Source organism: Alternaria conjuncta (genome assembly GCF_024043145.1).
Source record: "Alternaria conjuncta strain BMP 0040 chromosome Unknown scaffold_13, whole genome shotgun sequence".
NCBI lineage: Eukaryota > Fungi > Ascomycota > Dothideomycetes > Pleosporales > Pleosporaceae > Alternaria > Alternaria conjuncta.
In genome coordinates, this window is record NW_026250102.1 from 394,684 (window position 1) to 417,964 (window position 23,281).

Consider the following 23,281-nt stretch of genomic DNA (forward strand, 5'->3'; position numbering starts at 1 on the left):
GTCCCTGTTCAGTCGCCCCACCTTCCCTCGTGTGTTTGACCCTCTTTACCTTTCCAAATTCTCATCCTCATTCCATCTGTGCATGTATCGCAGCACCCGTGCCGATGCTGTGCTCCCCTGCTGCATCCCATCTACCGATTCGCCCCATCTTCTGTTTGACCAGCAGTCCCTCATCGGGGTCTGGAGCTGACTGTTTGCAATTGAGACAGCTTCCACGATGCTACAACCACGCGCCGGTCTCCTTGTCATCAACTCGACAGATCCGTGATGGCATAGCACGGCAGCACCGCTGCGTCGACCAAAGGAATAGCTCCTGCAATCGGTGACGTCTCTTGGCCAGAGGCAGTGACGAAAGTGCTTCTGGCTTGCCTTGAGTTCAGGATCTTGAAGGAACGGAAGGCACGACTGGGACCCTCACCACAAATTCTGATCTGGAATTGTGAATGGCTGGAGGACGTTTGAAGTGCACATCAGACGGGCTAGTTTGAGAGCAGCCCGTTGACAGCTACTGGATGAGGTACAGCCGCTTCACTACCCGAATCTGAGCATACAAGTCTGACTACCGCAGGGAGAATCTCTCTACCGCCTATGTCGACCGACCCTCTACACCTCGTGGGTGCGCAAGCTGCACTAGCACACGTCCTGCGGCATCTACAATACACCACGTAGCCTACATCGATGCAAAGCAACGCACGCGATATCATCGAGTGCTCTTCCGGCCCCTGGCAACATACCTAGAAGCGGATTAGACATACTCCATTTAACAGGATGGGTCATCATTACAACTCAACGTATAGGTTCAGTTCCACATTCTGGAGCTCTGCACGAACTTCCTGCATAAGGTCTTCGAACCTCGCAGCTGTCCAGCCCAGTTTCGATGTGAACGGCCACAGCCCAAGTGACTCAAGGAGGTCACCAATCATCTGGACGGATGACGCACAGTCAGCACATATCCACCTTCTACACTTGGCACGCATACGTACTTCGACAGAGTCTCTACCGATGCTAGCTTGAGCCTCATCTGATATCGACTGTCAGTACTGCTCTGCAGTAGGATGTTCCGGAGTACTGGGTAATGGCGAACCGCAGCAAAAGACCCATTCCCTCCCACGATCGGACAATATCGAAAAGGTGGAATACAACGGGGTACTTACTTTTCGACCAGTCGCCTATATGAAGCTGCACTATGTCGACGTCGACGTCTCGATATCTGTTATCGAGCAACAGCTGCTTCAACCGTCGGCCTATCCGCGGGTCACGGTCCATGCCGGCCATGGCGCCCTGGTATTCCTGCCACCATCTTCGCACAGCATTCTCGTCCGTAAGACGTCCATTGTGTGATTGGATAATCGGCAAATACTCCATTATCTGCACCCAACCTCCCGGCCGTAGCAATAACCTCATATCTCTGATGTATCCATTCCATCTGCCGCTCTTAATGCCTGGAAACACGAACCGCGAGTGGATGAGATCGTAGTGATTCGCTTTGAATATTGCGGGATCACGAAGAGGATCGTTGAGGTTATGAGCGACCAGGTCTAGGTTCTCGGGTCGGTCCATCTGCCTAGACATGGGACGACTGCTCAGTTTTCGTACCCGCATGCCCTATGTACAGGCTTAACTCACATGGGGAAGATATCAAGAGCAGTTACCTGAGACTGTTAACACGCTATGATTGATACGAGCCACATTGGAAGCACCAATCTCATCTCATATGGCTGTCATGGGGTCAAGTACGCACCTCACAATCCTCAAACTCATCTGCGCATTGGACAGCCCAGTCTCCACCGCCGTAGCCGCACTCCAATATCGCTTCGGGCTCCCCGACTGGTATTCGAGGGGAGAACAGTCCATCGCCGAAGATACGGGACACAATTTCGTGCTGAGCTGTTAGTCTGCTCTCTTCGCGGTCGTCGAAGGCCACCGGGGCGTAGTAGACACCCTCGTCGAGGGATGTTCTTTGGAACTCTCGGCCGTGGACGCTAACTGTTTCTGTATCTTCGCTCATTGTTACTCACGTCTCGGAGAACGCGGCAGGATACGCAGGCAATAACAAACGATGGAACGGGCGGCCCAAGACGAGTTGTGGTGTATGATGGCGATGATGCGGACCTAATGGAAACAGCACGACGATAGCCCGACGCTGTAGACTTTGCGATCTGCATATCGCTGTGAGCTGGCAACAAGCTCGGCAAAGGCGCAAAATTATCCGACATCGTGGCGAGAGGAAACGTCACTAAAAGCAGGCTGACGAGGTGGCCGCAAGTCTCGAATCACAAATGATCAAGGCTGATCACATTCAATCTCCATAAAACCTGGCGCTATCTCTCCAGCTTGTCTCTGAGTATCAGGACAATCCCCACGATTCGGTGACATATGTAGCTAGGGAGGCTACTGCATCGGCGGGAGCAATATCCGTTTTGGAAGGCGGAAAGATGAGCAGATCGTTTCACTGCTTCCATTCAACATCCTACTCGCTAAGAGTCGGATCAAAACGAGGCGTGTCGCCACTGCGGACTGGCAATCAGGGGTCCACGTCTCCCGTACAAAGGACTCATCCGAAGACCTTCACAGTCATATTGCTACGAAGCAATATCAAATCTCGTATCTGGCTCGTTGCAATTCTTGACACATCGACATGTGTGGTAAGTGTTCAGCGTCAGGTGAGACAGGGGGAGGCCCACCTCCGCCTACCTGGATTTTCTTCACTAGGACATCTTTGCTACTCATGTTAGACAAAAATCCCACCGGAAGCAATTCCGCTGCACCAGAAGCGATTCGCCGTGAAGGCAAGCATTGCTTGCGCTAGTGTATAGATTCGGTCGTTGATGGGCACGTGGTGCATGCCCGGACGGATGGCCCCGCTGACAGTCTTCTCGAAAAACGACACCGCTGACATGGCCTCGGGATACAGGCCCATCAAAGCCAAGCCACAACGTCATTCTTGTGGCTGTTGGACGTGTGCATTATGACTGGACGCAGCGCCTAGGGGTTCCCATTGTCGCCACGACTATCAGAATCTTCGATGGTTAACAGGCCAGGTGTTGCAACCCTGCTGCCCTGTGCGTTCATTAATCCATGGATCTTAACATCGCAGCTGCCGGTTGACAACTATAGGCTTAGTGTAGCCTACTCTCGGCCAGCTACATGTTTAGGCAGAGAGTATGCCGCGCAATATCTCCGACTTTTTTTAACGTAAGGACTACAACTTCACACGGCGCCGATGTTTTCGTAAAGGAAACAGCCAATCATCACCTCCGCATCACAGCCCACGCGCATTCGACGGACGCGATGGAAACTCCACATGTATGCAAGACGCACAGTCGTCGGAGACGAAGCAAGCCCCCCACACGACTTTTGGCCTGTCGAGATGTATGCGGCTTGATGACGCAACACTCGTTGTCATTTGATCACTCAGGGGCGCCAGAATCTGGGTATCGCTGATAGCAGAGGCGTTCTAGCAAAAACGTGGCCTCCAGATGTCGATTCCGACCAGAAATCAACAGGCATCTGTTTCGTGACAAGAGAAAAGTCCATCCGACCCGGATCAAGCAAGGAGGATGAGACGTGCGGGTTACACTCACCCGCATCTGTGAGTGTTTCGTGCCCACAATCGCGCATCGAAAATCTACATCCATATGATTCTTCAGGCTGGTATGTCGACGATGATTACTACTCCTATAACGCCTCCCCGCGAGCTTTGCCCATTCAGAATTCGGCTTTGTCATCGACTCCGATGCATTAGAAAGTAGTGCATCATGTAGCCACCACAAAGCAGAAACTTTCAACCATGCCACTTGCACCGGAAGAATTTGCGGCTTGTTCCTACGAGGACTTTGGGGCACTTGTGTCGACCGAAAAACGCGACTCAAAGAGATACAAAATTTATGTCCGGCCACAAACTGAGCAGAATGTTGTCGTCTGCCTCACTATATGATATCCGTCATGTGGTAGTCGGTGTGATGTCGGTCATGGTAGCGTCCGGCGCACATTCCCCTGCTCAGTGTCTACAAGTATTCGACTACGCTAGTTCGACGCCTTACACCTCTACTCAATGACAGTAATAAAACACGGCATGTAATAGGTGCATTCCAGAAGATCTCAACGCTCGGTAAGGTAGGTACGCGAATACTTACGGCGGTCAAATCCGCCAACGGGCCGAACCGCGCATGATGGGAGCCAGCGTAGCAAGAATGGTATCTAGGACGCTCATGTACGAAAGCGCTGTGGAGTCTCTCGGCCTCGACTCTGAGCGAGCGAGCAAATGGCCGGTAACAAGCGGTGACGATGAGGGTCTGGATCCGCATTGCCTTCGGCATAGTGCAGATGTTGAGTGGGTTGCAATGATCCTGGAGGAGAATCGTGTTTGCAAAGGATCGATGATGTCGACTGTGCTTAGTCGGGTGATAAGGTTTGGGCCTGGCGTGTGGGTATTTGACTTCGCGGGCTTGCTGCGCTTGAATAGCAAGCCTAGAACAAGACCAATGTTCAACAGCAGGCTATACATTATCTGATTCAGCGACGTGTAGTAGATTGAAGTTAATCAGAGTGCCATCACGCAGCACGAAGAGGTCTACAAGCTCCTCTGTACTGGATATACTACTGTTGCTAGTGGTTCATTCGGGGTATTGTTCGGGTAGGACGCCCATCTTTTGGTGACACGACCAAGAAGAAGAGACCATCACTTCCAATGCATGATACAGCTGTGATGGGAAGACACATCCGCCATCGCATCTGTTCCGTTTCCAATGCACCACAATATCGCGATATCTAGGACGCGTACGATACGTGTTCGGGCCTCACGCGGCGCATTTCGCAGCCCCACATGCGCTCAAGAATCATCATCTCATCGAACTTCTCCAGCCAAGACTGCACGCTCTGGATATGCGAGTGTGAGATTACGCACTTTCTAATCACTATCATGTGATACCCCGGACTCGTCCAGCTGATGATGGGGAGCAAGACGCGGACATGTGAAAGCGTGAGGTGCACGGTGCGCAATCCCCACACATGACCAACTGCCGTCGGGACCGAGGTAACTCGTCATCATCAACAGCTCGGCTGCTTTCATGAGACACGACCGGGTCAGATCGCGAACGACCTTACTTTTGAGCCATCCTCCACGCATCCAGCCACTTATCCTCTCATCCTCGCACTTTCCAAATCTTGCACTTTTCTATCCTGGGATCTTTGCTGATACCCATTTGACTTTACAAATACCTTTGTTGCTTGCTTGCATAGGAGATTCCTCAAGCGCAACTTCTTTCCGCGAAAGAACGAAGGGGTAGCCTCTTCGAACAGCACAGAAAACACATCATGGCTGCGCAGGAGCTGCGATATGATGGCCAGACCGTTGTCGTCACGGGCGCTGGTGGTGGTCTCGGTCGCGAGTATGCTGTCTTCTTCGGCAGTCGCGGCGCGAACGTCGTTGTGAACGACTTGGGTGGCAGCTTCAAGGGCGAGGGCGCGGGTTCAGCGGTATGTCTCTTCAGCTCTAATCCTTCATTCACTGCTAATTCACCCGACAGGCCGCAGACAAGGTCGTTGACACCATCCGCGCCGCTGGCGGTAAGGCGGTCGCCAACTACGATTCGGTCGAGAACGGAGAGTCCATCATCAAGACTGCTATCGACACATTCGGTCGCATTGACATCCTCATCAACAACGCGGGTATCTTGCGCGATGTCAGCTTCAAGAACATGAAGCAGGCAGACTGGGATCTGATCTACCGGGTCCACGTCCTCGGAGCATACAAGTGCGCGCATGCCGCGTGGCCATACTTCAGGAAACAGAAGTACGGAAGGGTGATCAGCACCGCGTCTGCTGCCGGTCTGTTCGGATCTTTCGGACAGACAAACTACTCTGGTATGTACATGCGTTTTATGAAGAGATGAACGCCTGCTAACTTCAACAGCTGCCAAGCTCGCTCTTGTCGGTTTCACCGAGACACTCGCAAAGGAGGGCTTGAAGTACAACATCCTCTGCAACGTCGTCGCCCCGATCGCCGCCAGCCGAATGACCGAGACCGTCATGCCTCCGGATGTTTTGGAGAAGATGAAGCCTGAGTGGATCGTCCCGCTCGTCGCTGTCCTTACACACAAGTCGTCCACTGAGACTGGCGCTATCTTCGAGGCCGGCGCAGGTCACGTTGCCAAGCTACGATGGGAGCGAGCCTCTGGTGCTCTGTTCAAGGCCGACGAGACCCTCACACCCGAAGCCGTTCCAGCCAAGTGGAAGGACATCGTCGATTTCTCCAAGGCCGAACACCCACAAGGCCCGGCGAACGCGCTTGAGCTCCTCGAGCATGCCAACCAGCTGCCACCCAACCCCAAGGGTGAGCCCCTTGACTTTAAGGGCAAGGTCGCCCTTGTCACTGGTGGAGGTGCTGGTCTCGGTCGCATCTACTGCTTGCAGTTGGCGAAGCGTGGTGCCAAGGTCGTTGTGAACGATCTTGTGAACCCCGACAACACCGTCCAGGAGATTCAGAAGCTCGGTGGAGAGGCTGTTGGCAACAAGGGCGATGTCCAGGATGGCGAGTCTGTCGTCAAGACCGCCATTGAGACGTATGGCCGCATCGACATCCTGATCAACAACGCTGGTATTTTGCGCGACAAGGCGTTTGCCAACATGACCGACGAGCAGTGGGACATCATCCACAAGGTTCACCTGTTCGGTACCTACTCCTGCACGAAGGCCGCCTGGCCTTACATGCTCAAGCAGAAGTACGGCCGCATCCTCAACACCACCTCTACCAGCGGTATCTACGGCAACTTCGGCCAGGCAAACTACGCCTCAGCCAAGTGCGGTATCCTCGGTTTCTCCAAGTCCCTCGCTCTTGAGGGCAAGAAGAACAACATCTTCGTCAACACCGTTGCTCCCAACGCCGGCACTCAGATGACCCGCAGCATCTTCCCCGAAGAGGTTGTACAGGCCCTCAAGCCCGACTACAACGCTCCTCTCGTCATTCTCCTCGTTTCCGACAAGGCTCCCGAGCCAACAGGTGGCCTATACGAGATGGGTTCTGGTTGGTTTGCGGCGACCAGGTGGCAACGCTCTGGCGGACACGGCTTCCCCGTGGACGTTAAGCTTACTCCCGAGGCTGTCCTCTCCCAATGGGAACGCATTACCAACTTCGACGATGGCCGTGCCGACCACCCCTTCGACAACGCCAGTGGTCTCAAGTCTATCATGGCCAACATGGAGAACACGAGCAAGAAGAGCAAGAAGGAGAAGAAGCCCACCAAGAGCAACGAGGAAGTCCTCGAGGCTCAGAAGAAGGCCTTGGCTGCTAAGGCTGAAGGCACACCCTTCGAGTACACCGAGAGGGATGTCATTCTTTACAGTAAGTCAGCTTCATTCCATACGAGTAACTACAATTAACACCATCTCCAGACCTGGGAATCGGAGCCAAGCGCACCGACCTCCCCTTCGTCTACGAAGGCGACGAGAACTTCCAAGTCATCCCCACCTTCGGTGTCGTCCCCCCCTTCAACGCCGAACCCCCCTTCTCCTTCGACGAAATCGTCCCCAACTTCGACCCGCGCATGCTCCTTCACGGCGAGCAATTCCTCGAAATCCGCAAGTTCCCCATCCCCACCGAAGCCAAGCTCGTCGCCGTACCCAAGCTAGTCGAGGTCGTAGACAAGGGCGCCGCAGGGCTCGTCGTATACGGAAGCGTAACCAAGGACGCAAAGACGGGCGAGGAGATCTTCTACAACGAAAGCACAGTCTTCATCCGCGGCTCCGGCAACTTCGGCGGCCAGAAGAAGGGTGCTGATCGCGGCGCCGCAACAAAGATCCACAAGGCACCTGAACGCGCCCCCGACACCGTCGTCGAGGAACGCACAACCGAGGAGCAAGCTGCTATCTACCGTCTCTCCGGCGACCTCAACCCCCTACACATCGACCCCCAGTTCAGCAAAGCCGGCGGCTTCCCCACACCCATTCTGCACGGCCTGTGCAGCTTTGGTATCTCCGGTAAACACGTTCTGCAGACGTATGGTCCGTTCAAGAACATCAAGGTCAGGTTTGCGGGTGTTGTGCTGCCGGGTCAGACACTGATTACCGAGATGTGGAAGGTGGGTAATACCGTGCTGTTCCAGACTAAGGTTAAGGAGACGGGTAAGCTGGCTATTAGTGGGGCTGGTGCGGAGTTGATGGGCGGTGGGAGTAAGTTGTAGATGTGAAGGAGGGTAGGAGGGGGAGGTTTATAGGTGTTGATGGGTGTTGATGCCTTGTTGTATATATGTAGTGTTTATGTCATAAGTTCATCTTCCAGAATATGCGTTCGACTTAAAAGCCTCAACCATGACCACCGCTTTTAGTCCGCACAAGGACCTCATTCGTCCCACCGTATATGGTCTTCCCACGCCGGCCGGCGTATTTTGGGAGGAGGAGGAGGAGTCTCAAAGTCTCGCGGCTCGAAATACGTTTTGTACATATTATCCGCATAATAGTCCTTCCCTGAGGGGGACCCGCCACCGTCATCGCTGTGTGGTCCATAGTACGGTCTTTTACGATTATCATCATCAGAACGATAATCCAGTTCGTCGTAATCCGATTCTTCAGCCAGGGTGTCGGCTTCATACACCCTGTGTCTCTCTCTGAACCGGTGGTCCTTTTCCAAATCACGTTTTGCGCCCGCCTTCCAGTCGTTGTTGCCGCTTTTTAATGCTTCCAGCATGTTCCATTTAAGTTTCGGGTACAGCCCGTCGTGATCGTAAATGAAAGTGACTTGGACAGTTGCGCCCTCTTTCTCAAATACATCGACTACGTGCCTGAGCATGTCGAAGGCTAAAGACCAGTAGTGGAAGCTGACGTTTTTCTGCTTGAGGGTAATGCTCAATCTGAAATCGGCCTTTTTCTTGATCCGGAGGAGCGAGTCGATGCATTCCTGGTCTGACCGTCCGTTGCGGTCGTACGTCATGAAGAGGAAGTCGATGTATATCTCTAGGCTGAGAGTACGAAGGATGCTTGAGGGGTCTAGGCCAACGAAGAAAGCGTCGGTGCGTGTCATGTACTCGACCGTGGCAAGAGAGACACGATTCCACGTCTTGGGCCACCATGCAACGACAGCGTTGTACCAAGCTTCTACAACCTCCCGTGCTGTTTCCTGGCCCACATACCCGGGTCGCATAAAGAAAGGCGTGTTGCAATGTGAACGACAGCTGCTCTTTATTCCGGGTTCGGATGTTGAGGCTAGCCTTTGGCATTCTTCTTCTTTGCCTTCAGAGGAGCCCTGGCAACGGCGTTGGGCGAGGAACACTAGTCCATTATAGGTTTCAAAGGTTGTATTAAAGTCCCATATATGCTTGTACACCATGTTGCGCAGTTCCAGGGGTAGGCGCGCTTGCATCTCTTCGCAGAAGCGAAGGTTCCATGTTGCGCTGGCACGGCATATCGCTGAGGGACGGTACCTGTTTGGCAGACGCTGTGTCAGACACATGGTATGATCTAGTGAAATTGTAGAGCTTACTTCTTTCGCAGTTTCTCGTCTTCCCACCGGCGGGGCACCAGCGGGCTGAGTTGTTCTTCCAACGCCCTGATCTTCGGTGTAAATGGGGAATGACTGCAGGTCCTTTAGCAAGTAACGTGCATTTGACCTTGTGACATTGCGACGTACTCCATGTCTGCATCGGGGTCATTGTATCTGATACTGCAAGTAGATTAGGATAGTGCAGCAAAGGATGTTCACGCAGACAGGGCGTCGAACTCACGTGCGGAGTTGCAGTCTTATGGACCATTCTAGGTCACCATCATCAGCTTTTGAAGTTACCATAATTGATATTGGATCGCGACCAGGATGAGCACAAAGTGGAAGCTGACGTACGGTGGCTGGATACATGAAGTGGGAAGGCGCTCTAGTGGCTTCGGAACACGAGCTGTCCCGACGCCATGACGTAGGGAAACTCTGCGCTACTTCGCTAGCTGACATACATTATCCCTAAAATGTTGTATCTATTAGTATTCGCAGACTTCTGATTACAGAGAGGCTTCCAGAAGTCCGCGTAGCTTGTACAGTGATGTGCAATTTCTTGGTAGCGTACTGAATCTACGGCGTGACCTGTAACATAGAGGGAAATTTCTCTGAATTCAGTACTCGCCTGCTGATCACGATCGGGTAAGGTAATGTCTATGTCCTAATGTCTTCCAAGAGGGATATCTGTAGTAAAAGAAGCTCTGGCAAAGACATCAGAGCTTTACAAGCAATGCTGCCAGTCTGACAAATTGACAAACTTCCGGCCTTCTAGTCATCCTCCTCGCCTTCGCTATCTTCCTCCTCACCTTCACTATCCTACTAAAACCCCTCTTCGATCTCATCCCCTCTAAACACAGTTCCAAAAAAACGTGCCGGCGATGGAGAAGGCGAACGAGGAGGTCTCCTCCCGTCCATAATTTCCCACGTGGAGCCATCATCGTTGATTCCATCGTAACCAGGGTCCCAGTCAATTTCCTGGTTATCGTCTGACTGATAGGCATCGTCGCTGTAGTACATGTCTTTTAGGCTCTCTGGATCATAGTCTGCGTCATTTTCGATGCGGTAATGTTTATGATGCTCGCGTACGCGGTAGTCCTATTTTGTGGGTTACTATGCGTGAGGCAGCGACCGATGTAGATTTGGTTTGCTTACGCTGTCGAAGTAACGGGCGGCTTCTTCTCTCCAGTTAGACTCGGGATCCTTCAACGCGGGAAGCATATCAAACTCCATCTTCGGTGTCAGGTCTTGGGCGTAGACGAGAAGCAGTCTTACATCCGCGCCTTCTTTCTCAAACGTTTCGATCATGGGTCGGAAGATGTCGAAGATAGTAGGCCAGCAGTTGAATTGGAGGAATGACTGTTCTATCCGCAGTGTTAATTTGAAGTTTGCCTTGTTCTTTATTTGGAGCAGCGCGTTGATCGTTCGGTTTGATTCGCTGGTTTCGTCGTCTTTCTTCCGTATGACTCTGTCAGTCAATAGCTTGAGCGTCAACTCTCGAACAACGGTCGTGGCATCCAGACCGACAGAGAAGGCGTCACCATGGATGATGCATTCGAGTTCGCGTATGTTCAGTAGTACCCATATGTCGGGTTTTACTCTTGATATCGACTTGTACCAGGATTCGACAACCTCTCGGGCAGACTCATCTCCGACGAATCTAGGCCTCATGAAGTACGGAATTCGGCCATGCGTAAAGCAGTCGTCCGTCGTCCCCGAGTGATGCGTTGTTACTAAGGTGTCGCAATCTGTGGCGCGGTGAGCGCATCCGAGCTTTGCAAAATTTTGCAAATAAGGATCTTTCAATGTCGTATTGGTCCAGATGTATGCGTACACAATGTCGCGGACTTCACGAGGTAGACGTTCCTGCATTTGCTCGAAGAAGGGTTTACTCCATGATGCAGTGAACGCCGAGAGAGCTAACGGAAGGTGTCTGCGTTGGGCTCTTGTATGAGGTCTTTGCTCGTATTCATGGATATCAGGACTTACTCGCGCCGGAAATCTCTCTTGTGCTGTCGCGATCTTTCCTTCTTCCTTTCCAGAGCTTTGATCTGCTCCTTCAACGTTTGGATGTCCTGCGTGGCTGTGCGGATTCTAGAACGGTTTAACACAGGGTTCGTCGTTTCAGCTCTAGAAGCTGTGCGTACGTGTTATTCGCGTCGAATTCCATGCCTTGAATGCTGCAACTAGATTAGAACAGATTCATGAGGTGTTGCTGGCTGCGCCGAAAGACTCACGCGCGAAGCCGCTGCAATGCAAACTGCTCCAATAGCTTCGAATCGACGGTGGTTGATTTCTCCATGACTGTCTTTGGATGGCGCAATCGGTGCGGGTGGATTGGAGGTTGAAGTCTGGTCGCTAGAACATAAAGTGGGTAGGCGCTCGCGCTCTAGTCCACGGGTGGCATCGGAACGGCTAGCGTTCCGAAAACCCGAGTACCTGCACTATGAAGATGGCTGCAGTATATCATCCATACAACATGGTATAAATCAGTGTTCACAAACGTCTGATGGTTACGAGAGATTTACGTAGCATCCTGTGTATTGAGATGATTGAGGAGCTAACTAGTAAGGGTAGTAAGCCCGAGTGGGATAGGCAATCACGTGATGCTATTCTGGCCTTCTGAATCGGAACCTGAAACTGTGTCGTACCCAGGTCCATCTACGTACTCAGGCTCGGGAGAGACACCCACCCAGCTGGGCGGGTCGAAGTCGGCCCAGTAGTCGTACGAATCTTTGATCCCTTTCCTCTCTTCCATATCGAGATCGTCTAACAGGTCGTTCTTCCATTGTATGAAATCACTTCCGTACTGATGTGGCGGAGACAAAGCACCTAGTTGATGTCCTCGATCATCTTGACGATAGAGTTCAACACTGTCGTTGCTATCGACTTCATCACCGTAGATATTCTCATCGGTCTCGTAAGGGGTATCGCCATCGTCGGGATGTAAAGTGGGGTCATAATCATCGTTGTTTTCAATACGATAAGCCCTGTGTATATCGCACAGACGTGTAGCCTGGTTCGTGCGTATGGTCAGATTGACTGAGTAGGATCTGTATGATGGGAAGGTCTTACGTTGTCAAAGAAGCGCACTGCATCCTCTCGCCAGTTGGATTCTGGATGCCTCAGACCGGGGAGCATGTCATATTTCGGTACTCGACGAGGGTGAAAGCTGTTATATACGAACTGGACCCGCACACGAGCCCCCTCTTTCTCAAAGATGGCGACTGTGTCCCTACACATGTCGAAGATTCGCTGCCAAACGTTGAGCCTAACGTATTTTTGGAGGACACGAATAGTCAGCATAAAACCCCTTTTCTTCTTGATGGACAGAAGCGTTTCGAAATACTGCCTGTAACCCTCCTCATCCATTGGGTTTTTTTCGAGGTCCGCGATGAATTCGTCAGCGTTAAGACCGACGGCTAGCCTTCGCAAAGTTGCTGCAGGCTTTAGACCAACATGAAATCTGTCGTGATGAAGGAAAGGTGAAATTTGAGCCAACGGTACTCCCATCGCAATGGAGGTATTGCCGCGAGTCAAGCAACTATACCAAGCCTCGACCATTTCAAGTGCAGAGTCTTGCCCGGCGAAAGCTGGCTTTATAAAGTATGGTACCAGGTTATGTTGGCAGCTGTCAATCGCATCCGATTCGACGAACGTCGTCATGTTGTGCTCGCAGTCTTGCGGCGAAAACCGGCAACCAGATGACATGATGCCTATCATGCTTCTGTTTGTATCGGCCACAGTTTTACTGTCCCAGATGTGCGCATAGACCATATCTCGAAGCTCGCGGGGTAGGCGTTCTTGGAACATCTCGAAGAATGGAAGACTCCAGGCTGCAGAGTAGCGCCGGAGAGCTGATGGAAGATTCCTGGTGGATAGAAATAGATTAGACTGGAACTGATCTCAAGTTTTCGAGTTGTTCGCACTTACTGGAGAAGCGCATTAATCTTCCTTTTCGTCATCTCTTTGCGTTGTTCCTCTAACGCAGCCAGCTTTTTTCTGGTAGCTGCAATTTCATCCTTGACTGAGTTGAGTCTGACACTTTCTCAGTACAGCTTTAGAGATTGACAAGTTCTGGAATTCACGTACTCTTTTTGAGCATCGAAATCCTTCCGCTTGATGCTGCCAGCTTGTTAGCACAACAGCGAAGTGGGGCAGATCAGTGCGGGTACACTCACTCGCGTAGACAGTCCAACGCTGATTTCAGGCTTGTATCCATAATTGCGCCTGTATATGGCGATGCGCTCACAGTGTGGGAAGCATGGAGAGCGTGAGACGTATGGCCCTCAGGGAGGTTAAGAAGTTAAGTGATTGGGTTTATTATATGTTTGTCGACTGCGGACCTGCGGCACAGCGGCAGCCTCGGAACATTCCGAACCCTTGTCTCAGCAACAACCTTGAAGCGCAGCGAGCTGCAACCCCCGAAGAAGACTCCGCATCCATCCGTTAACGTTTTCATAACCGCCTTCCTGTCTAGGGCTTCCCTGCAGCCTACAAGTTTATGACAGCTCCAATTGACATCACGTACGACTCATGAGCCAAACTCAAACGACCATCGCCTCCCAGAGCCATCGCAACCACAATTGCGTCTCGACAACCCTCTATCCAGATCAGAAGGTCGTAAACCCATATCTTCGTGCAAGCCCCTGTCCCAATAATCCTCATCCTTATCGTCTGGATCATACTCCGGCTCGTCCTCCCCTCGATAATGTCTGTCCTGATTCCTAATGCGACAGTAACAAATCTAATCTACCTGTCAGCGCTGTCCTTGCATGGAGATAACGGATGAGCCAATATTGCCGAATCAAGATATCCGATTACGCTCTGCTTCCACGTCGCTGGATCATAGCCTCTGACGAGACTGTTCAAGTCCACATAGACATACGGCATCGGATGAGGGCCCCGACTACAATGAATAGCCTGGACGTCGACGATAGCGCCCTCATTCTCCAATGTCTTGACTATAGGTTGTAAGAGATCAAAGAAGTCGGGCCAACAGTTCAATCGGAACTTGGGAGTGCATATACGAAAGTTGAGTCGGAAACCAGCCTTCTTCTTGAGCCGGTGGAGGAGATCGAAAGAATTTCGGCGTATGTCTGCGTCTAGCCACTTGCAATACGGACTAGCGAGCCTAGACGTGGTCTCGTCGAAATCTATGGTGAGAGTCCTGAGGATGATTGCTGGGTCTAAGCCGACTTGAAAACGGTCTTCACATGTGGCTTGTTTGATTGACTCTTGGGTATCGGAGATTGTGAAGGTTTCTGGTGTGAGTGTAGATGCTGCTTCGTACCATGCCTGCACTAACTCCAGTGCTGTCTCTTTGCCCATGAAGTCGGGCCAAACAACATGTGTATGGCATCTCGGATCGGAGTGGCCAAGAGGACCGGACTGCTGCCTTGGCTGTCTTGTGGAGTTGAGATACTCCGCATTCCAGATCTGTGCATATATCATCTCGCGAAGCTCGATAGGCAGTAGCTCTTGCATTCTAGCAGAGCGTAGCATGTTCCAGGCTCTTGATAACTGCTCACAGGATGCATCGAGCTCGCTGTGTACAAGGCAACGTCAGCGATGGAACAGATTAGGAAGAGCTGGCGGTCACTTACGCCTGCACTTCCGCCTTCTTCTCTGCTGCTGATAGCCACTCATGTTTTGCCGCTGTACGCTCCCTCTTTTCTGCAGCAGCTTTTGCGCGTTTCAGGCTAGTTAGGCAGGTCAGTTTCTCTGAAGTCCAGGCAGCAATGTATGAGAATGGAGATACAAACATGAAAAGTCTATTACACGTGTCGCGCACATCTTGTTCCAAGTCGTATGAAATTCTCATTGTGGTAGTATAGCGCGAAAGAAGATAAGATGACAGTCTGAGTCAAAAGCATTTACTCTCCTACGGAAGTCATAAAGTGAAGATTATCATCATGTTCGTAAGGCGAAGTCACGCTAGATGAGCGGTTTGCCCCACTTACACGTACTTCATGGGTGGCCTCACGATTATTGAACGCCTCATGTGCCAAGCTTATACATTTGCATGTGGTTTAAATGTTTAGATTAATGTAGTATCGGCACATTGCCAGTTAGGCATTTTCCCTGTCAAATGAGGTAAACCCTTCTTACCGCACACCAGAGGGCCCAGTGTAGCGTTTCCAGGCAGCGACATCAGGATCAGAGCCTGGATTGTCTTCTTCACTACGATAGTAGCGGTGGTACGGTCTGAGATACTCATCGCTAATCTATATGACTTGTCAGATATTACTCCACAGATAAGTTACAACCGTCTTACCCCTTCAAAATAATCGATCAAACCCGGCTTCATACTCTCCTCCCAAGTCGCCTGATCGTATGTCCTGATCAAGTGTTCCATATCAGTATTAACACCCGGGTCCTCATCCATGCTATCTGTCCTGTTAGGATCATAATCAGACTGAACACTGACGTGGGCTCCTTCCTGCTCAAACACCTTAACGATGGGTTGCAGGAGACCAAGGATTTCTGGCCACATGTTGAGACGAATGCAATCGTGGTAGATTCTGATTTCGAGCTTGAATCCTCTCTTCTTCTTGATGCGAAGAAGGAGATTGAGCGCGTCCTGACGTGAGGTAGCGTCCTTAAAGTCGGAGTGCTCGTGGCCTAGCACGAGAGAAGTGTCGGGAACTTCGATAGTCATCTTTCGGAGAGCAGTGGCAGGATCCAAGCCCACCCCGAAAGTATCTTTGCATATAGCCGTCGTGAGATGTTTACCTAGGTTGCCGCTGAGTACGAGCCAGGTGCAGTGGCTGGAAGCCATGGCTCCGTAGTTCTCGTACCACATCTGGACGTTCTCTTTCGCCGCTTCGGCACCCACATAGTCTGGTAGGACGACATGTGAGATGCGCAGAATACGATTGGCCCCCGGACGGTGGTAATGCGTGGGTTCTTCCTTAGCCTTCCAGGCTACCTCAAAGCCTTCAAAGCCTTTCAAGTAGTCTTCATCCCAGAATTCGGCATTGATCATATCTCGGATCTCGCGCGGTAGCCGGTCGTGCATTCTGGCATAGTAAAGTTTGTTCCAGGCTTTTGAGTGTGATTCGTACGATGCTTCCAGTTCTTTGTTCAGACTGTGTCTGTAAGCTATTGCTCACCGTGACGCTGCATCCTGCATCTTTTCGGAGTCATAGGAACTCACGCTTTCCACTCGTTCCAATCATCGTGACTCCAGGAGTAGCTACTTACCATCCATAGTTCACTTGAATCTACCATTAGCTTCTTTCAGGTCTTTGACAGCATCTAGTATGAACGTGCTTACTCGTTCTGACGACGTTTGATCCTGTGAGAATTAGTCGAAACGGGCAGCGACGTAGTACGGCAACCACCTACTGAAAGACTCGGTCCTGTACGCGTCGCAGTTCTTGATGGAGCTCACGAAGATTCGCCATGTTTGATGTTGAGGGTAAAGAGAAGTGGGATGTTGTTCGAGGCTACAGGTTTTCCTTCCACGTATTCTTTGTTTGGTTCAGGCTTTGTGGAAGCGAGTCGACAACCACGCTCATGAAGGATTCGGAACCAACCGGAGCGCTACCGCGTGGAGCGGAACCAACAACACAGATGACGCCTGAAACCTCCCACCAGATGATGGCAAGAGCGAAGATAGTTGGAAGACTGTCGCGCCGCGTCATGTTCACGTGCGCCACAGCGCATCCGCCATCTTCGCTACCTGCGCCATCTCCTTGACATCATGCACCCTCACAATCTGCACACCACCCCTGACAGCCGCCGATACAGCAGCCGCCGTCCCCCAGACCCTATCTTTCGCTTCCTTGACCCCCGTAATATCGCCGATAAACTTCTTCCGACTCGTGCCCACAAGCCAAGGAATGCCTTCTAGACCCGGATACCTCATCAACTCATCCTGTCGGCGAAGTAGTTCAAGATTATGTTCCTTTGTCTTCGCAAAGCCAATACCAGGATCGAGAACGATACGCCAGCGTCTGACACCCGCTTTTTCCGCAGCAATAACGCGCTCGACGAGTTCGCGGCCTACGGTCTCTATGATGCCGTCGGGATAGGATGTCATCTCAGGACTGGTCATGGTTTCCGGCGTGCCTCGCATGTGCATGAGACATACTGTGCAGCCGAGTTTTCCCATGGTGGAAAGCATCGTGTCGTCCATGGCACCTGCACTGACGTCGTTGATCATGTTTGCGCCGGCGTTAATGGCGGCTTCGGCGACGCTGCCGCGGTATGTGTCGACGCTGATTGCGATGTTGTTTGTCTCTGGCATTGAGCGGATCAGCTTTACAGCTGGGAGGACACGTTCTAGCTCTTCTTCCGCGGAGACCTGGACTGCACCGGGTCGTGTTGACTGTCCGCCTACGTCGATGATTGTGGCTCCGGCCAAGATGTGCCCGCGAATGGTGTTCGCTAGGGTTGCTTCATCGATATTGTAGTTTTGGCCGCCATCGGAGAATGAGTCCGGTGTGACATTTAGGATAGACATGATCCTTGTGTTATCCGCTATCCGAGAAGACGATATTGGGGATAGATCTGGTCCAAGTGGCGTCAGCGGCACCAGCGGCACCTCTGATTTAAGGAGTCTTTTGAAATGGCGTTTAATTTGATTCGAGAATGGGTAATCTTCACGCTGATTGCGCAAAAGTCTAGAGAGGATCAGCACCGTTTTACTGGTCAGATAGATGATTATCTTACTCGACAAGAGGGCGTAGAACGAACTGCCTCTCGAACATCAACGCATGCGGGATCGTAAGTCTTTCGCTGGAACTTTTCTCGTTTCCATGGAGTAAAATGTCCAAATCAATATTTCTGGGTCCTTTGTCGATGACTTTAACGCGGCCCATGTCATTCTCAACTTTTTGAAGCGCGTCTAAGAGTTCGATTGGTGACAGACTGGTTTCTATCTGTTTGTGTGAATTTGACGTTTGGAAGAAGGGACATTATTTAGCATACCTGACAGGCACCATTGACGAAGTTGTCTTGATCGAGTACGTACATGGCTTTGCTCTCCCACAAACTACTGGTTCGTACGATCTTTATTTTTCCACTTGACTCCATCTCTCTGCATGCACGTTCAATCATGGCCACTCTGTCGCCCATGTTGCTCCCCAAAGCAACGATGGCAAGTTCCTTCTTACAATAGGCTGGTTTATAAGAAAAAGCTTTTCGCACATCTTGCGATGGAGACTCGCGCGGAACGCGAGAGTCGGAGGGTGTATCACATTCCTGGCGTTGAGTGTGTGAAGAGTGAAAATTCGATCGATTAGAGATCTTGCTGTGGATGGCGTCAACTGAGAGGACTACACGGCGTGGACACCGTGATGGAGCGGCCCTGAGCGAGGCCAAACATCTGGATGCACTAGTGAACATGTTAGCATGTGACGCGGTGGGACAGACAGAGGCAGGCGCGCGATGCCGACAGCCTTCCCCGGATGGCACTAGACGATATGTGGTTAGCGCTCTCCGCGTGAGACATGCGTCGTGCCTCGGCTCACGGCTTGCAGAGAGTCGACCAGGACTCCTCAACCATAAGAAAGGGCCCGACTCCTCAAACCTTAAGAATTCGCCCGAGTCCTCGATCCACTCGTCTTCCTTTCTCGCTGTTGAAATACCTCGCATCTTCTCTCTCTCAACCGCAAACCTCCATACCGTCATCATGGCTTCTCCACGTACGCATCCACGCCTCATTCACATGTGCCCAGCTGACAAACCTCAGAGCAAATCCGCACCAAGCTCACCGACCTGCTGAAGATCCAGCACCCCGTCATGCTTGCGGGCATGAACGTGGCTGCTGGACCTAAGCTCGCCGCCGCCGTCACCAACGCTGGAGGTCTCGGTGTCATCGGCGGTGTCGGATACACACCCGACATGCTCCGCGAGCAGATCGCTGAGTTGAAGGGATACCTGAACGACAAGAACGCGCCATTCGGTATCGACCTGCTCCTTCCTCAGGTTGGAGGCAGTGCGCGCAAGACCAAGTACGTACTGGGCGCTCTATCACATGCAACGCACGGGACTAACGGCATATAGCTACGACTACACCAAGGGCAAGCTGAACGAGCTCGTCGACATCATCATCGATTCCGGCGCCAAACTATTCGTCTCCGCCGTCGGTGTCCCACCTAAGGCCGTCGTCGAGAAGCTACACAAGCACGGAATCCTCTACATGAACATGATCGGACACCCCAAGCACATCAAGAAGTGCCTCGACATCGGCGTCGACATCATCTGCGCACAAGGAGGCGAGGGCGGAGGACACACTGGCGACGTTCCCACATCCATCTTCATCCCAGCAGCGGTCAAGATGGTCGAGGGCCACAAGTCGCCTTTGACCGGCGAGCAGGTACAAATCGTAGCTGCCGGCGGTATCTACAACGGCCAGTCGCTCGCTGCCATGCTCACATTCGGTGCCACTGGTGTCTGGGTCGGAACACGCTTCGTCCTCTCCGAGGAAGCCGGTGCGCCCAAGGCCCACCAAGAAGCCGTCCGCACAGCTGGCTGGGACGACAACATCCGCACCATCATCTTCACTGGACGCCCACTCCGTATCCGCACCAACCCATATGTCCAGAACTGGGAGGAGAACAGGCAACAAGAGATCAAGGACCTTACTGCCAAGGGCATATTGCCCGTTGAGCATGATCTCGAGAAGATGGGCGATGACCTCGACGACGAGACTATGGACAACGCGCGGCCGTTCCTCATGGGCAAGGTCGCTGCTGTTGTCAACGAGAGGAAGAACGCGAGGGAGATTGTGGATGAGCTCGTCACAGATGCTGTCAAGTGGTTGAACATTGGCAACTCTATGATCGTATCTAAGTCGAAGCTATGAGGAACCATTTTATGTAGTTAATTTTGATGCACATTTCTCTGTTCTCACTCAACGCCCATGATCTTTCCCTATCTGCATAGTACATGGTTCATATTGATTACGTCTGCAAGATAATGCGCCTCGGTATAACCATAACCTTGGAACTAGCCAGCGGGCTAGTGCTGACTATCATGCGGCTGATGCCATCGCATATGCCCTGATGCCGCGGTCAAAAGAGCATCTTTTGCGAGGTCCCGTTATCGAAACAACCACCCCGGGCGATGCTACACCTCTGAGATTGGGCGTTCGTGTCAAACCCTTTGGAAATACGCTCCCGAGGCCTTTGGTGTACTAGCAGCGGACCTCGGGAACCTCACCCTTTTAGGACTAGCGCTTCAGCTTCTCAGGTGTCACAACTCAAACTTCGGTGTTTTGCGCGAGGAAAAGTTACAACCACGTAGCCGACGTCATGACTACACAACGACAAGGGTTCTTACAAAGGCGCGAGGCTGGCTTACAGAAAGAACTTGCGGACGCAGAGAGGCGAATGCCGGAGCATGCCATGCGACATGAGATGGTAGCAGGTTATCTTTCTGCGTTCACCCAAATGAGGATCAACACGACTGCGATGAACGAAAATAAGAGGAACAAAGCCAATGGTATACTTAGAAGCACGGCTGAACAGTCAGCCGCCTCACTGCCGAAGTGATGTAAGATTGAAGTCTGACACTTTGACAGGAACTCAGTCTGGTCGCAGCACAAGGAAAAGGGAGAGTGGGATAAAAGGAAAGCGTATCGCGCTCGCGGCTTACTCAGAGGAGGGTACGTGATCTCAACACCATGTCTCATACTCATCAATGTACTAATTGATTGGGTGCAGTGCATTCGATCAAGTCGCTCAGAGCTATGCGCAGGTAGCATGCCTCTACCTTGCCACTCTAATGCAAGCCCGGCTACCACGGGAACTGCGTGATTTAATATACGACTACATCTGGGACGAGGATTTTCTCGGGCTAACGTCGGGGTACATGTCTCCCGCTGCAGGAAGTAGTACATACCTCTGGCTGAAGCCACATCTACGCCCCCGTGGCGGCCACAGCACGAAACCCATAGTCATCAATCCCGGATACGTCGATCTAGACACGGCCCGAGAAGCCTTGGAGGCGTACTACCGCGTTTCGGCCTATCGCAAAGATGCTTTCTTGGTCAGGAGTCCCGAACGAATACGTTCACTGCTTCACGATGATGTGTTCAATCTTGGTGTACTGCCAACAGAGCATCTACGAGCGATGGATCTGCATCTTACGCAGGAACAGTTTCAATGGGATACACCGGCAAAGATCAACGAAGCTATGCTGAGCGAAGCGTTCGCCCAACTCACCAAAGGTATCCGCCGGAAGAAAGACTTCAAGCTGCGTATCATGATCACACAAACAGAGATTCGCCTCAAACAATGGGACTTACTATTTGGCATTCTAGTCCCTTTTTGCCATGCCTTCCAAGCGGAAGGAGCGCAAGTCAGTGTATCTTGGGGTTACACAAGGTCAAATTGGTATTCAGAAACGATTAGGTGCGTATACTCGCTTGATGAGATCATTAGGGTATGGACTCCGTACCTAGATTGGGAGGAAAAGGTCATTGAGTTTCTGGACGGGCAGAGCGAGATTACAGATTCTAGAAGGAAGTACCGCAATGAGGATGAAGAGGAAGAGGAAGAGGAAGAGGAAGATGTGTCGTATCCACATGAGTCGAATTCGGATGAGTCGGATCCGGATGAGTCGGATTCAGATGAGTCGGATTCAGATGATTCGGATCGAATGAGTTTAGTTGACGATAAATGAAATGCGTCAAACGCGACGGCCATGTGCCGGATGACAAGCCCCCAACTAATCCTGCTGGAAAGCCCCCAAAGTCTCATCATTCCAGCTCAAAAACTGTCCATTGAAACCCTTTACATCCTCGCCCTTCGTCACAGCCAACCTCGCCATAACATATCCCGGCTGCTCTGGCTTCAGCAGTCCTCCATCTTTCTTCAAACCACTGAACTTGGTCCTGTCTTTCTCGCTCATACGCTCGTGGTGCACTTCGCGGATCTCACGCTGCATCTCCGTGTCTACAACACCGGGACGGATTGAAATGGTAGTAATGGACGGTTCTTCAACCGAGAGCGTGAGGGCGAGGTGGTTCAGCACAGCTTTTCCCGCGCCGTAGCAGCCCCAGCCTTGGTAGGCGGAGGTTGAGGCACCGGAGGAGGTCAGGAGGATGGTACCGGAAGTCTTGCGGAGAGAGGGGAGGGCAGCTTGGACCTAGATAGAGTAGGGAGTTAGTTCCTTGCATGAGCCCAGGATAAGTAATGTTGATGTTCAATGTCTGAGTAAGTATCGTCGATAGGCGGAGAAATGAATCCGGCAGAACAAGACTTCGACTTACCATACCAACCGCACTAAAAACATTAACATCAAACCCCTTCCTCCACTCCTCCGCACTGCTATCCGCCACCTTCTTCACCGGATCCAGCGTCCCGTGATTTACAATCAGCGAATCAATGCGTCCCCACCGCTCATTGGCAAGATCGACAGCTTTCTGCGGGAGCGCAGCATCCGCCATATCTCCGGCGAGTACAGCTACTTTCTCGTTGCCATATTGGGATTGGAGCGCGGTCAGGGCAGATTCAGTCCGCGAGACGAGGACGACTTTGTGGTTGCGGGAAAGGAGATGGTGGGCTATTGCTTGGCCGATGCCTGCGAGGGTGGGTTAGTGAGGGAGTTGGCGGTATGGAAGGCCTTGTTGGTGTTGATGATGCGTTTCATGTACGTGTTTTGTTACATATCTGGGACGGTTGCAGACTACGGAAGTGTGATGGATATTTGACCCGAACAGAAAGCTGAGCAATGAAAAAAGCATACCTCGAGAAGCTCCCGTGAGTATAACGACCATTTCCTTGGTGTCGCTCATTGTGACTGTTGATTGGGTGGCTGAGATTAGGATGTCGAATGGGAAAAGTTATGCTC

The 23,281-nt window shown here is 51.8% G+C and overlaps 11 protein-coding genes across 11 annotated transcripts; 3 read left to right on the top strand and 8 right to left on the bottom strand.

Annotated features, from left to right (window-relative positions):
* Positions 1-779: 779 nt before the first annotated feature.
* J4E85_008441 (uncharacterized protein) lies at positions 780-2,008 on the bottom strand (the record flags this gene model as incomplete). Its single annotated transcript, XM_051472666.1, has 5 exons — positions 780-923; positions 984-1,021; positions 1,155-1,564; positions 1,627-1,652; positions 1,742-2,008. The coding sequence occupies 5 exons, from the start codon at positions 2,006-2,008 to the stop codon at positions 780-782; spliced, it is 885 nt and encodes a 294-aa protein (XP_051323487.1).
* A 3,308-nt stretch (positions 2,009-5,316) lies between these two features.
* On the top strand, positions 5,317-8,180 carry FOX2 (bifunctional hydroxyacyl-CoA dehydrogenase/enoyl-CoA hydratase fox2; the record flags this gene model as incomplete). Its single annotated transcript, XM_051472667.1, has 4 exons — positions 5,317-5,478; positions 5,529-5,865; positions 5,915-7,342; positions 7,393-8,180. 4 exons carry the CDS (start codon positions 5,317-5,319, stop codon positions 8,178-8,180), a joined length of 2,715 nt encoding a protein of 904 aa, XP_051323488.1.
* Positions 8,181-8,338: 158 nt separating this feature from the next.
* Positions 8,339-9,627, bottom strand: J4E85_008443 (uncharacterized protein; the record flags this gene model as incomplete). Its single annotated transcript, XM_051472668.1, has 3 exons — positions 8,339-9,416; positions 9,476-9,568; positions 9,623-9,627. 3 exons carry the CDS (start codon positions 9,625-9,627, stop codon positions 8,339-8,341), a joined length of 1,176 nt encoding a protein of 391 aa, XP_051323489.1.
* Positions 9,628-10,297: 670 nt separating this feature from the next.
* Positions 10,298-11,146, bottom strand: J4E85_008444 (uncharacterized protein; the record flags this gene model as incomplete). The annotated part of the gene is made up of 2 exons (XM_051472669.1): positions 10,298-10,573; positions 10,631-11,146. 2 exons carry the CDS (start codon positions 11,144-11,146, stop codon positions 10,298-10,300), a joined length of 792 nt encoding a protein of 263 aa, XP_051323490.1.
* Positions 11,147-11,460: 314 nt separating this feature from the next.
* J4E85_008445 (uncharacterized protein) lies at positions 11,461-11,777 on the bottom strand (the record flags this gene model as incomplete). Its single annotated transcript, XM_051472670.1, has 2 exons — positions 11,461-11,569; positions 11,713-11,777. The coding sequence occupies 2 exons, from the start codon at positions 11,775-11,777 to the stop codon at positions 11,461-11,463; spliced, it is 174 nt and encodes a 57-aa protein (XP_051323491.1).
* Positions 11,778-12,074: 297 nt separating this feature from the next.
* Positions 12,075-12,847, bottom strand: J4E85_008446 (uncharacterized protein; the record flags this gene model as incomplete). The annotated part of the gene is made up of 2 exons (XM_051472671.1): positions 12,075-12,491; positions 12,551-12,847. 2 exons carry the CDS (start codon positions 12,845-12,847, stop codon positions 12,075-12,077), a joined length of 714 nt encoding a protein of 237 aa, XP_051323492.1.
* Positions 12,848-14,227: 1,380 nt separating this feature from the next.
* Positions 14,228-16,884, bottom strand: J4E85_008447 (uncharacterized protein; the record flags this gene model as incomplete). Its single annotated transcript, XM_051472672.1, has 5 exons — positions 14,228-14,963; positions 15,082-15,177; positions 15,587-15,702; positions 15,753-16,572; positions 16,826-16,884. The coding sequence occupies 5 exons, from the start codon at positions 16,882-16,884 to the stop codon at positions 14,228-14,230; spliced, it is 1,827 nt and encodes a 608-aa protein (XP_051323493.1).
* A 242-nt stretch (positions 16,885-17,126) lies between these two features.
* J4E85_008448 (uncharacterized protein) lies at positions 17,127-18,559 on the bottom strand (the record flags this gene model as incomplete). The annotated part of the gene is made up of 3 exons (XM_051472673.1): positions 17,127-18,105; positions 18,155-18,363; positions 18,413-18,559. 3 exons carry the CDS (start codon positions 18,557-18,559, stop codon positions 17,127-17,129), a joined length of 1,335 nt encoding a protein of 444 aa, XP_051323494.1.
* A 556-nt stretch (positions 18,560-19,115) lies between these two features.
* Positions 19,116-20,291, top strand: J4E85_008449 (uncharacterized protein; the record flags this gene model as incomplete). The annotated part of the gene is made up of 3 exons (XM_051472674.1): positions 19,116-19,128; positions 19,176-19,437; positions 19,490-20,291. 3 exons carry the CDS (start codon positions 19,116-19,118, stop codon positions 20,289-20,291), a joined length of 1,077 nt encoding a protein of 358 aa, XP_051323495.1.
* A 920-nt stretch (positions 20,292-21,211) lies between these two features.
* J4E85_008450 (uncharacterized protein) lies at positions 21,212-22,111 on the top strand (the record flags this gene model as incomplete). Its single annotated transcript, XM_051472675.1, has 1 exon — positions 21,212-22,111. The coding sequence occupies one exon, from the start codon at positions 21,212-21,214 to the stop codon at positions 22,109-22,111; it is 900 nt and encodes a 299-aa protein (XP_051323496.1).
* Positions 22,112-22,156: 45 nt separating this feature from the next.
* On the bottom strand, positions 22,157-23,225 carry J4E85_008451 (uncharacterized protein; the record flags this gene model as incomplete). The annotated part of the gene is made up of 3 exons (XM_051472676.1): positions 22,157-22,576; positions 22,701-23,011; positions 23,177-23,225. 3 exons carry the CDS (start codon positions 23,223-23,225, stop codon positions 22,157-22,159), a joined length of 780 nt encoding a protein of 259 aa, XP_051323497.1.
* Between the last annotated feature and the right edge of the window lie 56 nt (positions 23,226-23,281).